Below are 17156 nucleotides of genomic sequence, written 5' to 3' on the forward strand. Positions count from 1 at the left end.
TAGGGTTCACAAGTTGATCCCACTTTTCAATGGTCAAAACTGCTGTCAATTCCCAGTAATAATTGGTCAGGAGAAAAAACTCCCCTCAGTCCCCAGCAACTTCAACTTCCTTAGCTCCCGTAACCACCTTAAAGGTAAAGTCACCCCATGACACTGGAAAAGGGGAAATATAACCCCCTTTACAAAAATGGAGAAAAGGCTGACTTGGGGCACTACAGGCTGGCCGGCCTCACTTCTGTGCCTGGCAAAATCATGGAGCAGACCCTCCTGGAAACTGTGCTAAGGCACATGGAAAATAACAGTGATTGGCAAGAGCCAACATGGCTTCACTTAGAGCAAACCACACCTGACAAATTTGGTTCGGTCTGTGTTACAGTGTTGGTGGACAAGGGAAAAGCAACTGAGAGTCTACCTAGACTTGTGCAGAACATTTGACACTGTCCCACAGGAGATACTTCTCTCCAAATTGGACAGACAGACCACTCCCTGGATAAGGAATTTGCTGGTGGCTGCACTCAGGGTTGCAGTCAATAGCTCACTGTCAAAGTGGAAACCAAGTTTGGGACCAGCACTGCTTAATATCTCTGTTGGCGACTTGAACAGTGGGATTGAGAGCACCCACAAGAATGTGGTGCCAATGACACCAAGCTGTGTGGTGTGGCTGATACGCTGGAGGGAAGGGATGTCATCCAGACAGGCTGGAGAGGTAGGACCGTGCAAACCTTATGCATGTCTACAAAGCCAAGTGCAACTCCTGCACTTGTGTCAGGGCAATCCCAAACACAAACACAGGCTGAGGGGAGAATGGATTGAGAAAAGGCATGAGGAGAAGGACTTGTGGGTGCAAGTGGATAAGAAGCTCAACATGCCCTGGCCATGGGCACTGGCACACAGAAACCCCCCTGCTGTGCTGGGCTGATTCCCCCAGCATGGGCAGCAGGGGAGGGGAGAATTCTGCCCCTCTGCCCCACTCACGTGAGACCTCACATGCAGAGCTGCCTCCAGCCCTGGGGAACAACATCAGGAGAACGTGGAGCTGCTGGAGCCAGTCCAGAGGAGGCCACGGAGATGTTCCAAGGGCTGGAGTCCCTCTGCTCTGGAAACAGGCTGGGAGAGCTGGGGGTGTTCACCTGGAGAAGAAAAGGCTCTGGAGAGACATCAGAGCCCCTTCCAGTGCCTAAAGGCGCTCCACAGAAGTGGAACTTTGGACAAGGAAGAATGGCTTCAAACTGACAGAAGGTAAATTTAGATGAGATATTAGAAAGAAATTCTTCCCTGTGAGGGTGGTGAGGCCCTGGCACAGGTTACTTCATGGACCTCTGGACGGCATCCCTGGCAATATTCAAGGCCAGGCTGGATGCGGATTGGAGCAACCTGGTCTAGTGGAAGGTATCCCTGAACACTGGGAGGTTGGGGGGTGGGGGCGGGTGGGTGGGTGTCTGCAGTGGTCTCTTCCAACCCAAACCATGGGTTCTTATGAAAATAGAAAGGAACACCTTCAGAAGTGTATATCTCTGTAGAGTTCTCAGGCTCACAGAGTATATTACATGGCACAGCAGTGACAAGGGCCAGATAAGCAGTCACCTTCTTCACTGCTGAGCCCATTGGGCCTCTCCCATAAGGACACACCATAAATGAGGTTGGACGTCTCTAGTCCAATCTCCTGCTTCAAGTAAGGTCAGTTATGATGTCAGGCCAGGTTAATCAGGTTAACATCCAAGGATGGAGGCTAAGCAGGGTAATCTCTTCCCTACTGCTTGACTGCCCTCATGGTGAAAAAAAAAAAAACCTACCACCACCAGAAAAACCCAACCTTTTCTCTGTTTCCAGTCTGAACATACCATTCCACCTCTCCCCTTTTGTCTTTGTCCTTTCAATATACACCACTCTGATGGGCCTGGGTCTGTCTAATAACCTCCTGACAGACCCTGATTGGATCCAGATGTGCCTCTCTGAAGACTTCTTTCATCTAGGCTGAACACTCCCACTCTCTTTACAGGACATGCTTATCTCAGTGATTCATGTTAAACTTTAAATTTTAGAAGGAACCATGTCATGGAAACAACTTTCAAGACCTCACCAGATCTGCTGTAGCCACATTATTAGGACAAGAATTTATTTTTAAAGTTGAGAACTACAATGTTTCAAACATTTTTTCTTTTTAAATTCACTCCAAATTACACTTAGAAATAGTGCCTGATTACATGGAAAACTACATGAGGCAGGAAAAAAAACAACCTACAGCGCAACTTCTTGGCAAGCAAGTCCTTGCTTCCAATTTCAAGTACTCTTCAACACCAGAAGCATATAAATTTGGAATAGCTACTCCAGCTGTAACTCTTTGTAATACACCACCTGAGAGAAAAGGCATACCTGTGAACAATGAATGAGTGTTACAAAGAAGAGCAATAACGCTGTTAACTGACTGAAAATACTCGGAGTGGTAATTTATCACTTGTGAAACACTTATCTAAGAGTCAAGAAAATAAAAAGTTCAAAGATAGGTTTAAATATGATTGTTGGAACATTGCAGGCCACAATAAATGCTCCTGGGGATTTTTTCACCATTTACATTATGAAGAGCAGAATAAGCATGCTAAATGTAACATATGAAGAGATACAGACAATTTGTGGCACTATAAAATTCAAAAGGTGTTGATAACAACACAAGATTCTCTTTCAATAGCTAACAATAGACTCAGAGCAAAGAGTAAGCTGCCACTAAGAGCTTATCTGCAGAAAGACCTCCACAAGCAAAATCCAGCCATACTTCATATCAGAAAGAATAAGAAACACAACTGGATAATTCATGGTCAGACTTCACAAGTGATGTCATGATGAATAGAACTGACATGGGGAAAAGATACTTCTGCAAATGTTACAAGTCAGAAAAGAAAAAAGTAGCTTATTTTTGTATGAGGAAAAACAAAGCCATAAGGCAAGCCAACTACTTTGTAATGTGGATAAAATATATATAAAGAAATCAAAATAGTGTTAACAGGAAGTATTAAAGCATTTAGATAGTTCTGTCTTATCAATTAAATAGATCTTTATGGTGCTGCCTGGGTATAAATTATTAGGACAAGTCACTCAGCCTAACTTTGCACCCACTAATCCATTTGAAGTCACCATGAGGGGGGAAAAAAATTTTTGTTTCTAGATTCTGCAGACAGAGTCAGTGGTGAATGTGACATCTTCCCTCAAAGTAACAGCAGATGTTCCTCTGTCCAAAATCTATCATGAGACAAGCAGAATGAACAATCAGGGCAACCCCCAATCCCTTGCATCCCCCCACCACCAAAACAGCACAGAAGCAATGTCACCATCCTACAGGTCTGCTAAAGAAATTATATTGATTAGTCTGAAAGGAGCTACTTCAGTTTGCTCACCTTCTATGCATTTCATAAAATCATAAAATAGGCTGAGTTGGAAGGGACCCATTAGGAACACTGAGTCCAACTCCTGGACCTGCAGAGGGCACCCCAAAAAGGCCACCAAGTGACAGAGCATTGTCCAAACACTTCCTGAACTCAGGCTTAGTGCCATGACCACTGCCCTGAGAAGTGTTATATACTCAGCCTCCCTCTGCGTGAAAAATCTCTTCCCGGTATCCAAGCTAAACCTCCCCTGACTCAGACTGATGCTGTTTCCTCAAGCTCTGTCATTGGTAATGAGAGTGTAGAGATTGGTACCTGCCCCTCACGAGGAGGTTGAAGACTGCATTGGGTTTCCACTCAGTCTCCCCTTCTCTGGGCTGAACAAACCAAGTGCCCTCAGCAGCTCCTCATATGGCTTCCCCTCTAGACCCTTCCCCATACTTGCAGCACTTCTTTGGGCACTCACTATTAGCTTAATGTCTTTTTTAAACTGTGGTGCCCAAAACTGCCCCCAGAACTCAAGGTGAGGCTGCCCCAGTGCAGATCAGAAAGACACAATCCCCCCTCCCTTGCCCAGTTGGCCTGATGCCCCCCAGGACATGTCTGGCCCTCCTGGCTCCAGGCCACTGCTGACTCAGATCCAACTTGTCATCGACCAGAACCCCCAGGTCCCTTCCTGCACCACTGCTCTCTAGCCTCTAATTAACTTAAGGCAGTTACATACAGTAAACCTCTTATGACTGTGAACTGTATGCTCAGCAATTTCATAAAGCCAAGTAAGTTGCAGACACCTCCTGAAAGGGAAATGTGAACACATCCATCAAATTTTAGCCCTGAGAAAAATTTGTATCACCTTTCAGCCACTAGAAAGATAAAGTAATTAATTCCCCATACAAGGGGATCCTGTTGTCTTAAAAGTGCAGCTTCAGCAGTAAGTTATAGATAAGCAAATTCCTAGTTGTGTATTAGCTGCAAGTTAATGAGAAAAGCATTCAGGTTCCCATAAATATATGGGACGAACAGGAAGGTGCTGGTTCTCTTTAGTATTCTAGCTGGATTGTCTTAAAACTGACACTTAACACATGTGGCAGTGAAGTACAAAGACTTCAAAGAAAGTTTCTAAGAACATTCAGTAACTACTTTATACATTAGTACCATTAACAATTGTGCTTACCAGTCTAAAATCCTGGTTTTTCAATAATCACCCTCAAAATTACAGTCCCCAAAACCTTTATCACAATGTCACTAAATATTTGCAGCAAAGTCAATCAAACTTCACACAGCTAGGGAGAAGTTTCTCTCTCCTCCTCTTCATTAGCTTCACACTTAATAGCTCGTCTCCCACCATGTCAGGCAAAGCCAAGACCAGGATCTGTTCCTAGGAAACTTCATTGTACAAACTTCTTTGGAAAGTGACACTGTGACTACCTCATCTTTTAGCCCCCTTCTATGAAGTAGAGGACTCCCTTAAACCAACAATCTTCTTCTGTCAAGATAAGGTAGGTCATCACTCCTATATTAAGAGGTAGGGGAGCAGTTTTACCTACTCACTAGGATAGGTGGATGAAGAAGATTTGAGGAATAAGAAAAATGAAAAAAATAAGTAATTATTAGAGGAAATGCTTGAAGCTTTGAAGAAATGCATCACAGAAAGAAAATCCATTAAAACAGTTTGAAACTGCAAAGGACATTAGTAAAATGGTTACTTGGAGGCAGTACTGACAGCTCAGCAGTGATGTAAAACATTCAATAGTCTAAGAGACATCAGAACCTAGAAGGTAAAGATAGCTAATATACTGTTGGAAACAGAAACACCAGTGAACGACAGGTGCCATGGTAAAAGTTACAGGTTAAAAGCGCTTTGCATTAGTAAGGTGAGAGGATACAGGCAGCATGAAACTCCGTACTTTTCAAGGCCAGGAAAAGGTTTGTTGCAGTAATCAAACAAGTCAAAATCTTGAGTTTCACCTGCATGGACAGACGACGGTCTGTACCATCGAGACTGGAAGAAGGTCCTCCCCGAGTTTCTCCTCTATTTTGTCTTGGAAGTTTTGCATACATGTTCCCACAGCTGCAATTGTTGCCTGTATGGGGCCATGCACAGTATCTGGATATGCTCAGAGCTTCTTCACCATATCCAGCATGGTCTCCTCCAGTCATCCCGCTTCATTGTTGCTAAAGCAGAAGTGTATTCTTGTGGCCCAAGTCGAACAAGTTTTCGCCACATCACAGATGTACATGGCACCAAGTCTGGATTTCTAGTACCTAAGTCACCCACGAAGACGATCTCTACTATAAAACCTACTGTTTAAACATGCCGAACAAAAACAGTCTGCAAGAATGACTGAAACCTCATTCAAGGTACTTGTGTCTACTAGGTGTCATAGTAGTATGTATAATTGGCTTCACACCTCACAACCAAGTATGATTGAGACAGTACTGTTGTACAGATCAATCAAAATTAAGGAACCTTAAGAACTTTTCTGTAATCACACTTTTTTGTGAACATGAACATTGAGCTATCAAATGCCATGAACAATAGAAGACCAATATGAAGCAGAAGGTCAAAGAATTATCCGTACCAAAATAGTTACTTGACATATTTTGGCGAAAATATCTGGGCACGAGGAAGTAAAGTATTCACCTAAACAATGGAAAAATAAAACTAACTGATGTGTTTAAGTATGAGGAGAAAACAGTCATCTGAGAAGATCCTTGCCATAACAGAGCGCAAATAAGCCAAGTAGAAAGACAAAAGAATTCTCCAAGTTTCAGCAGAAAGATGCGAATTCCAGGAAGCGCATATATTTCCACTGTTACACAAAGAACATACACCTCAAATATGGAACTGAAGGGAACAAAACTAGCAACAGTCTACATAACATCTATAATTAATTATCTATCTATATAATATCTATATCTAATAACAGTCTATCTAATGATATTAGAAGGAGACGACAACAGTTCCAAAGCAGCTGATCTTGCTTCGTCTGAGGAAAGATTGTATCACATTCTTACTGCAAGAAGCAGCAGAACAGCAACAACTGAAGGGGACAACTCTGGAAAGACTGGTGAATATAAACTAAAGATGTTTACAGGTGAGGTAAGCCTCTGAAGGCAGGAAAGGGTCATAAGGATAGGATCACACTCCCCCTTGCTATCCTAGATAGTCTATAAGACCCTGCAGAAAAACAGAAGTAGAGATAGAAATACACAACAAGTCATCATCAAAAGATGTAATAAATACTGGTAAACTCTAAGCAGCAGAAAGGGGAGGTAAAGTGAGGGGCTTGCATGACTTAAGATAACTATTGCCAAGCTTCTGGTTCTAAGAGAATGGAAGAACTCATTAAAATTTATTATAAGGTAATTATAATGGCAGTATATAAATTAAATATTGACATTCAGTTTCTCATAAATTGCATAACAGATTTACCTACTACTATTCTTGAGACCACTTATCATGCCTCCTCGGGCACTGACAATTCATCTTGAGTCTTGAAGTCAACAGTCTAAGACATGCCGCATCACAGGATTTGTTAAGTGTAATAGTATTGTTAGTTGTTTGTAGGCTTCATCTTCAAAGGCTGCACCTACATTTATTTTCTTCCTGTTGTTTAACATTAATATCAGAACAGTAATTGCCACTGACACAGAGTTCAAAAGTAAGAAACAATCCTGAAAGAAGGGGCCTCACACGTGCTTCCATTCACCTCCCTCTGGGTATTTCTTTCCCTCTTCCATTAGCTGAGAGAAATTATGAGAAACAACAGTGACAGCAGGGCAAACTAGCTTTTGCCAAAACACTGAGAGACATTTGTTATTCCCCAAGGCAAAATATAGATACCCACTGCCACTTAAAACACCACTGTACACACCTTGGGGCAGAATACCCAAATACTGCAATACTGCAGCCCACGTTCTCCTAAAGCTCTTCAGAAAAACGTGAAGCCAGTTTACTAGCAGAACTCTGATGATTTCAGCTCAAGAAAATACAATACTACTATGGTACCCGATCTTGTTTTACAGAGCCCTTCTATTAATCGTTTTAGCTAAAGAAAATATTAATATGACTGTAAGCAAAGGAAAGATTTACAGTGGTGCGAAAGTTGTGGACAACAACTTCAAAAAGCAACTGGACAAGGCGGCGCACAAAGCGGCTCAAAGCCAGGGCCGGGACGCAGCGCTCGCTGCCGCGCTCCAGGGCCCGCGCACTGCACCGGGCCCGCTGTCCATGTCCAGGGAGCAGCGACCCGCGGGAAGCACCTAAGGACGCAGGCCCCAACCTGGCTTCGTCCGTCCCCGCCTCGCGGACAGCGCGGTGGCCCGGCCAAGGCGCTCCCTTTGTCCGGCCGCTGGCCCCACTGGGACCAGGAAGACCGCGGGGAGGTGGCGCTCCCGGACACGGCCCTGAACACGGATCGCCGGGCCTCGCCGGGCCGGGGCCCACGGCAGCGCGGGGCCGCTGTGGGCCAGAGTAGCAACGCCTGGAACTCCCGCCTACCTTCGTTTGCCAGGTCCGCCATTTTACTTCCTCAGCCGCACCCACAATGCATCGCGCAACCGGACGGCACCGCTCGCTGCGGGCCCCGCACGCCGCGCACGCCCCGATTTACGGCCGCCCCGAGCCGGCCCCGCGCGTGCGTGGAGGGTGGGGCCGGCCCGGCGGACTCGCGAGCTGCGCGCGGTGCCCAGTCGGATCCCAATCGGTTCTTAACCGGTTCCGCAGCGCCGGGTGGCCGGTCTGGGCAGCATCCCCTGGGCCCTATTAGTCCCTGCGGCCCGCGCGGCATGTGTACCGTGGTAGCCGCGGCCGTCGGAGCGGGGCCAGTTACCCGCGGGTCTCCGTCCCGTACGCGGCTTTGCTCTCCGCACTTCCTCCCGTGGCTGCGGAGCCCAAGTGGGCAAGCCATGAGCTGCTGCTGGTGCCACGTCCTGCGTTCACAGTGCCGCAGCCCGGGCCGGTCACCGGGCAGCAATCCCCGTGCAGTACCTGCATTGGGACGTAGCTCCTCTGGGATGCTGTCAGCCTGAACATTGACTCGTATCCAGAACAAAATCAATCCTGGCGCTGCACAGGATAGCCCACCAGTCCCACCCTGGTCCCGAGAGCATTGTCCAAATGCTTCTTGAGCTCTTGCAGCCTTGGGTTTGTGACCACTGCTGTGGGGAGCCTGGTCAGTGCCTGACCACCCTCTGGGGGATCCTTTGCTTAATATCCAACCTAAACCTCCCATGACACAGCTTCATACCATTCACTTCGGTCATGGATCATACCTTTTCTCCAGACTGAAAATCTCTTTTTGGAAAGATGCTGCTCTATCCCATACATCTGTGTTTACTGTTATGACATCTTGCTCTACAGAAGTCCACACTGCTCAAAATGTACGTGCACCTGAGTGTTATATGGTCACAGAGGGTCTGTCCAAAGAGTACAGTGTGTAACCATGCTAGTGCTCTCATTTCCTTGATGGTGCCCCATATTTTGTTGGCTGCTTTTTTCAGAGCACCAGGGCTCCCCTGACTACATGGTCTCAGTCTCTATGCGTTAATCAATAGCAGCTGGCACAGGCAGTAGAAACTGAGCAATTCATGATTCTCATCTTACCCCTAATGATTGCTTCAAGGCTCATTTAACAACAGCGTGCACAGTGCCCATCATTTGACTACATCCCTCACAAACTATCATACCAGCATAAGGCAGAATCCAAGGGCCAGGCTCCTGATTCCTTTTGCAACTTGAAACCATCTGGTTTGCATGCTAGGAGAATTGTCCAACAGGAATATAACAGCAGAACTGACAAAACTTGGTAAAAATAAATGAATGACACTAATTTAGAAAAAAAAAATCAGAATGGGTTGGGTTCCAAGGAACCTTAAGGCCCATCTCATTCCCCTCCTTGCCGTAGACAGGGACACCTTCCTCTAGACCAGGTTGCACCAAGCCACATCCAACTTGGACTTGAACACTCGGGTGGGTCAGCCACATCTTTGCGCAACCTGTGCCAGAAATTTCTACTAGCCAAGAATTTCTCTCCAGTATCCCACCTAACCTGGCCTTCTGGCAGTGGGAAGTCATTCCCCCTTGTCCTGTCATTCTAGACTCCTTTTCAAAGTCCCTCTCCAGCTCTCTTGGAGCCCCTTTAGGCACTGGAAGGGGCTCTGATGTCTCTCCAGAGCCTTTTCTTCTCCAGGTGAACACCCCCAGCTCTCCCAGCCTGTTCCCAGAGCAGAGGGGCTCCAGCCCTTGGAACATCTCCGTGGCCTCCTCTGGACTGGCTCCAGCACCTCCACGTTCTCCTGATGTTGTTCCCCAGGGCTGGAGGCAGCTCTGCATGTGAGGTCTCACGTGAGTGGGGCAGAGGGGCAGAATTCTCCCCTCCCCTGCTGCCCATGCTGGGGGAATCAGCCCAGCACAGCAGGGGGGTTTCTGTGTGCCAGTGCCCATGGCCAGGGCATGTTGAGCTTCTTATCCACTTGCACCCACAAGTCCTTCTCCTCATGCCTTTTCTCAATCCATTCTCCCCTCAGCCTGTGTTTGTGTTTGGGATTGCCCTGACACAAGTGCAGGAGTTGCACTTGGCTTTGTAGAAATTTTTAAGTCCCACCTCTCCAGCCTGTTCAGGTCCTTCTGGATGGTATCTCTTCCCTCCAGCATGTTGACAACACTACACAGGATCTTTCTCTTTAAATACAGAATACCTATCTGTAAATAAATGTCCGTCTTCAGCATATGGTGGAATACTTCCATAGATCAGGCAGGACTCTTTGGAGTTCATGATTGCTAGTGCAAGCTGCATTATCAGTTGAATTTGCAAGACAGTGGGCACAAGAAATCCAGGTGTTTTCTAAAGCATGTTAAGGACAAATTCTTACTACCCTTGCTAGACAGGCCATCTAATTTAGCTGAACACCCAACTGTATCTGGTACTCATGACCAAGAGAGGAATGTTTGGGGACTTTATAATGGTCATGTTGGGTGTAACAACTGAAATTGTGTTTCTGAGGGGCAGAAAGATAAGTGGCAGGCTGCAGCCCCTTCAAGAGAATGACTTTGGGTTATTCAAGTGAAGTGAGATTCTGTGAGAGTTAGCTCTGAAGGACAAAGAAGCTCAAAAGAGCTGGCAGTTTGTTACAGACTTCCTCCAAGCACAAGAACAGTCTGTCCCAGCAATTAGAGGAGTAAGTAAATGTGTTGGGAGACCAACTTGGTAAACATAGAACTTGTGAATGAACGCAAAAACTATACATGGGATGAAAGCAAGGACAGTCTACTGAAGTGGAATATAGGAATACTTCTTCTGCATGCAGAGGTGGTATTAGGAAAGCCAAGTTGACACTGCCAAGGGACTTCAAAAGCTTTCCTGGCCTTACTTTCCACCAAGGAAGTTCCCCAGATCTCTGAGCTTTGAGACAGGATTCAGAGACAGGGTCAAGTCAAAAATCTCTTGAGAACTCTCAGCCCACATGAGTCCGTGGGATCCAGTGGGCTTGGGGAGGGGAGGGGAAGGGGGATGAAAGCTGGCTCATGTTACTGAACAGACACATTTCATCAGCTTTAAAGGGTCCTGGAGATCAGTGAAGACCACATCTGCATTCCAGGGGACACTTTAAGCAGCAGGAGGCTCTCTTTAACCTCTCACTCTCCAGCTACCAAGGCAGAAGAAAAATACCATTAAGAGTGTTGCTTTTCACCTGAAATGGGTCCTGCCATGCTTCCCTGGCTTAAATAAACTTGCCACTAGTCAATAAGCTACATGGTTCTGAACAAGTCATCCCCATTTTCCCTGAGGGTAGAGCTTCAGCCATGGAGCTCCCACAGATACCTGGGGCTGCAGCATTTTTTATTTGATCCCAGCTGACTTAAAGCTGATTTTAGCATATCCTCTGATCACAACCTGAGACCTTGAATAGCTTTTTAAGATTTTTTTTATTTTGTGCATGTCCACTGGGAGCTTACACAGCTGGACATTAGTGCTGGCAGCTGCATGATGTCCACATGGCAACCTGAGCCTGTGTGTGGTTCTAGACCTTGTCTGTGCCTCTTCCCTGGAGAACATTTGGTGCAGATGATTTGCAGAGAATTTAGCCAAAAGAATTAGCATGTTTCTATTCACACAAGAACTCTAAGTTTCAGGGATATACAACATGGATGACTTAGCTTCAGTCTTTATGGAATTAAGCTCCTTTCCCAAAGCAGACATGTCCTATAAACTGAGCCAAACACTAGTCTTGAAAAGCAAGAGTCAGAGTAATTACTTATTATGTGTCTAAAAAACAATAATTACATTTTTAATTTAAGTACTTACTCTGATACAGATATCCATTATAGAAAATTTCAGTTTAGAGCATTAAAACCTATTAAACTTATAAGAAACTGTGAACATGCTTTTATCATAAAAATGTTGGACAACTTTAATTATAGGAATTACTGTCCTGTGCTTCTCTAATGAATGTGTGGTAGCAGCATAGTGAGTGATGTGACCTATTTAAGGGGAGTGCTATAGAAAGAATGCAACTCAGAAAGTTACACTTAAGAATCAGCAGGTCATGTTCTCTATTCACGTTCTAATTAGAGCCCATACTTCTCAGAATCATTAACGTAAGAGAGGAAAATTAACAGTTTTATCCTAACAGCTTTGGGAGGTTTCTGATTGTGATTTAATTTACCTTCAAGTAAATCTGTAGTAATACCAGTGATTCTAGTAATTTATTATTTCAATAAAAAGTAAGCTCCACCCACACCAACTTCACAGTTCTTGTGACTTTTAGAAATTAATTACAAGAGTTATCTGTACCCTATGAGCTTGTCAACTTGCTGATATAACTAGAATCTATTTTGGGTGCATGCCATTAAGATACTATAAATGCCATACTTTCTGATTAGTACTATTGTTAGGTCAGTATTTCTAAAGGGACATGGCCTAAAAGTCACTATGACTTTGAAAAATTAAATATTTTTCCACAGCTGAGCTCTCAAAAAAAAAAAAAAAAACAAAAAAAAACTAAAAACAAAAAACATCAAAAAACCCCATGAACAACACCACCACAAAAAACACAAAAACCCACCAAAAAACCCCACACAGAAAACCAACCAAACAAAAGAAAAACAAATGAACAAACAAAAAAACAAACCACAAAGGCAAAAAGCCACCACCTCACAAAGAAAACCCCAGCTACAACCAAACCACTCTGTGGTCTGTGACTGTCATTTGGATGGAATCATATCTTGGAGCATTCACAGTTGTTCCACAGCATGACAGTGGTATTTTGATCCATAGTTATAAGCATTCATCAGCAAGAAAAGAAACAGAGGTTCTAGAGTGAAGATAGCGCCACAGGTAATCACTATCTCACTTCTAGGTCTATTGCTCTATCAGTGTCCTGGACAAGAAGGCAGTCTCTAGATGCTCATCCCATGTAGGTCAGTAAATATACTATCTTGTCTGCTTCTGGTGCAGACCTGGATCAAGCAGAAGGTTGTACTTGAGGCCTCCAGAGGTACATTCTGCCCATACCTCTATGATTTTCAGCAGTACAGTAATTATTATTAATTGGGAAATACAGCCAGGACTCTGTAAAAGTTAGGTTCTGCTGTAGCTGATTCAGTTGAAACCTCTTTTTTTATCTTGTTTCTGCACTGATGAAATTATTTCTCAGATAAGTCTTTCTGGGGGAGCTGGCAAGGACAAACAACCTTAAGAGGAATAAGGTTTCCTTTTTCAACAGCAGCATGGATTTATGTCACACTCAACTGATAGATGTCACATGCTTTCTCAGCTGCTAGATGATTTCTGTGGGTCTTACAGATCCACTTCAGAATATTTAAGGTCCTGCTCCCTCTTGTGGCAGCTCACACCTCCCGTGACATCATGACCCTGAGCCAGAAACTGCTATATTAATGAGACTGGGTGACTGAGAAGTGTCCAAGCCACATATTTCCAAGCACTTGTTTCCTGGAGATTACAATAGAGAAAATACATCTGTTAAGCTGCTTTCAGGCAACATGCAATGTGAAGGCAGTGGTCCATCCCTGGAAACTAATACTTGCGTGTAACCCTAACCCTAAAGTATATGGGGTGGGGTCGGCCACACACCCCACATCTGAGGGTCTTTAACATGATAGTGATGTTGGCTACCACCATTAATGTTTTCAGAGGTTCTACCTCAGCAAGCGATTTCTTATGAAACATTTCTTTCCTCTTTTGTGAGGACTGAATCATAATTTTTTTTCCCTGAGGAAAGGGAGCCATCAATCTTTCTCCAACTGTAAGGAATGAGGTCATCTTGTGACAGCTTTGAGGAACCAACCAGCTACACAGCCTACACCTTATCTTTATTCTGGTATCTGGTGCAGTTTCAGAACATTTTCAGGTTGTTATTAAATTCAGTTCCTTGTAGTATCCTCATCTGCAAGGATTTATAATTATTTCAGTGGAAAAATTCACAGGGTAAAATACTTGCTAAAGTGGAATGATCAATATGTCCTATGAGTGAATTGATTCATGAGTGAAGCTACTCACATGCTCAACACACTCCAGAACTCAGTCTGGCTTTATGAAAATGAGGGGCTATTTGGGGGCTTACTCAGCATTTCCAGGAATTGTATACAATTTCAGCTGCAGATCTTATAACAGCATGGGCCAAGGCACCACTGATAAAAAGGGGAAGATTTTTTCTGTTAAATGCTTTGCATGTAACCAACAGCTCAGCTGAGTGAAACTCCAAAATTCCAATGATGTCCCATTGTCACACAGCTCTGCTCATCCAGGCATCACTTAAGAGCTGCTCAAAAGAGCAGCCTGATAAATGTCCTAGGCCATGGCAAAGCTGTCCTCCCTGGCTGTGGTGGGATCTCCAGCACCCACTAGATGGTGATCTGGGATAATAAGAAGGAGGCTTATGAGGCCCTGAGAGCAAAGAACAGGGATTGTTGACATGAGGGACTGAAGGGTTTTGTCAAAACATAAGACCTGGGGGCAAAGGGCTAAAAACACTAAGGGAGGGTCACTAAAGCTACCTTTCTGATGTTTTTTCTCAGAGGAAGCAAGCTGGGTTGTTACAAGTTGTGTCTTGCTTCTAGCAAAGTGTGTTTGTGCAAGGGCAACTAAGTCCACTCACAAATACTCAGCCTTAGAAGCATTCATAGTCTGAGGTTCACTTCTCTAATTAACTTGCAATGTCAGTGCTGCTTCTGAGCTCTGATTCTCCAGGCACACTGGTCCAAGACTCTAGAGCCTGAAAGCATGAGCAAAGCTGTCAATATTTAGGGCTATTCAAGGCCTGAACTAAAAAGCTTAGAAATCCCACTCACCACCCTGCACTGCTGCTAGACTCTGGCAGTTTGAGCCAGTTCATAGAACAACCTAAGAGTGTGCTAAGAATCTATACAAACAGCATCTTCATCTGCAGACATCACAGTGTGCAAGAAAAAGGGGACCTGGATTCCCGTTCCCTGGCAGGACTTGGGAGCAATTCTTTTTCTAGGACTTTGTTTTCTTCAAGTGCTTTCCCCAGGTGGTGGAACAGTGGTGGAATAGTACTGGTATATAGACTAAGGTGGTATATTCACTGAGGTGATGAATCTCCATCCTTAGAGAGTTTCAAATTTAGCTGGATCAAATTTGACTGAATAACCTGATCTACTCTGCAGACAGCTTTGTTTCAAGCAGCAACTTAAAGTACAAAATGTCTTGCCCTACCTATACCTTTCTATGATTTTTGTGATAAATTTGATTTCTTTCACTCTTAAAGGATTCTCTGAAATGAGCTGTGCAGATAGAAGGCAAAGAAGACGTAGAGAGTTGTAACTGCAACTCTTTGTCCATCTAAATAGAATCAATGTGCAAAAACACGTAAGACCACATTTGTGGTGTTTGATTTTAGTGCATGCATACACCCCCAGCCTCCAGAGACTAGCATCTTATATTTACTAGAACATTCTTCCTTCTGGATATAACCACTAGATGGGGAAGTAAGCACTTGTTTTTTTACAATTGTACTTCCATGGTTTTGGCTATGCTTATACAATTCATTGCGTTCTTGCCTCTTCATTTAGCATCTCTGAATGGATACCTGCTTTAGTACCTTGCACTGCAGCACCCAACCTCAGAATTTCAGCCTATTGAATTTTAGGAAGGCTCTGCACAAGACCACAAAAGAAAGACCCTAAATCTGGAGGTGTATAGTCATAGAATCACGGACAGGTTTGAGTTAGTAGGGACTTTTTTAGTGTTCCGCAGATGCAGGATCATGTCCAGGGAGGCTACAGTTACTGCTGACTGGCATGGGACTCAATGAGATGGGCTTCTGCTCAGGAAACCAGTTATTCAACACAGGAACAAACTCAGATCCAGAGACAGACACAAACAGAGGCAGGGTGGCGGGTTTTATGGGACAAAACCAGGGTGGAGTTTAAGGTCGGGGTCTAATAGGGACACAACAGGGGAGAAACCCCTGTGTCACAGAACCAGTCAGAACCCCTGGGCCGTCACCCCCACGAGGGTCTGGGGTGGAGCAACTCTTCCCTGGCTCTCAGGGCCCATCCCCTGAGGCAGAGGGTGGATTTTACACTTAGCGAGCTTTAAAGCCACGCCTCTCACTTTAACAATGCTTATCTGAAACTAAATCTCTGCCTCGCTGGGTGGGGGCACCCCACAAACCTTAAAGCCCATCTCATTCCATCCCATGCCACAGGCAGAGAATTTCCATTAGACCAGGTTGCTCCAAGCCCTGTCCCACCTGGACCTGAACACTTCCAGAGACGGGGCAGCCACAGATTCTGTGGGCAGCCTGTGCCAGGGCCTCATCACTCTCACAAGGAAGAAATTCCTCCTAATGACTCACCGTTATTTAAATTCCGCCTCTTTTAGTCTAAAACTATTCCCCTTTGTCCTCTCACTATCTGCCGGTGTAAAAAGTCACTCTCTCTTTTCTTATAAGCTCCCTTTAAGCACTGAAAAGCTGCAGTTGAGGTCACTCCAGAGCTTTCTCTTCTGAGGTTATGAGGCAGCCAGTTTATTTCAGCTTGAACTAGTGCCTCCACCAAGGAGGCTGACCCTGAACAGAGCCACCCCTGGGCCTTTATCTGTTCACAGTCTGTGTGCACTTTTATCCACACACAGTCTGTGCATCTGACCTTCACATGCTCTTCATACACTCTGTACATGCCTCTTGGTCCAGTGGCAATTTATGATTATGAGGTCTTCTAACACGTTATTGCATTCTTTCTCCATGTCCATGTGAGCAGACCATTGACTTCTCTTCCAGCTTGAGGTAATCTTGGGGCCCTCCAGGTCTCAGCTCTTATTGAAGCTCTCCAGATTTCTGTTCCTCCCCTGCTTAGCCGTTCATGTTCACAGAGTTCATTACAGCTCACCTCAAAACCAAGCTTTGAGCAAGGCCCACTCATGCTAGACTGTAAGCAAGTTACAATTAAACTTCAACCTATGTTATAAATGCAAAGGCAAATTCGTGATTATGAATTAAAAGAAAGATTTATTAATGAACAACAGAAAACAACAATGATAAAATACCACAATAAAATAGTCAGCGCAGCGCTGGGTGGACAGGGTCTACACCAAAGGTATAGGATTCCCAAATCCACGTTTGAGGGTTTCCAGGCTTCGGTTTTTATAGGTTTTATGTCCTTGGGCTAAAATTCCAAGCAGGTTCCGTTCACCAAGTGTCTCTGATCGTCCAGTGAATGGATTTCCTGGCATGGAATAATAGAGTTAACTAGTGTCCGGGCAGAGTCTCCTCATATGCAAAGGAGATTCT

At 44.7% G+C, this 17156-nt stretch overlaps 1 protein-coding gene across 6 annotated transcripts in view; it reads right to left on the bottom strand.

Annotated features, from left to right (window-relative positions):
• RANBP3 (RAN binding protein 3) overlaps positions 1-7999 on the bottom strand; it is a 59438-nt gene extending 51439 nt beyond the window's left edge. For 4 of the 6 annotated variants that reach the window (XM_033520207.1, XM_015651832.3, XM_015651831.3 and 1 more), the window contains exon 1: positions 7882-7999. In XM_033520207.1, coding sequence (XP_033376098.1) covers positions 7882-7903 — 22 coding nt within the window. In that variant the 5' untranslated portion in view covers positions 7904-7999. The remainder of the gene's footprint in view (positions 1-7881) is intronic. The other 2 variants (XM_015651835.3, XM_015651833.3) reach the window with 2 other exon arrangements.
• Positions 8000-17156: the final 9157 nt, after the last annotated feature.

This window comes from Parus major, chromosome 28 (assembly GCF_001522545.3).
Source record: "Parus major isolate Abel chromosome 28, Parus_major1.1, whole genome shotgun sequence".
In the NCBI taxonomy this organism is placed as follows: domain Eukaryota; kingdom Metazoa; phylum Chordata; class Aves; order Passeriformes; family Paridae; genus Parus; species Parus major.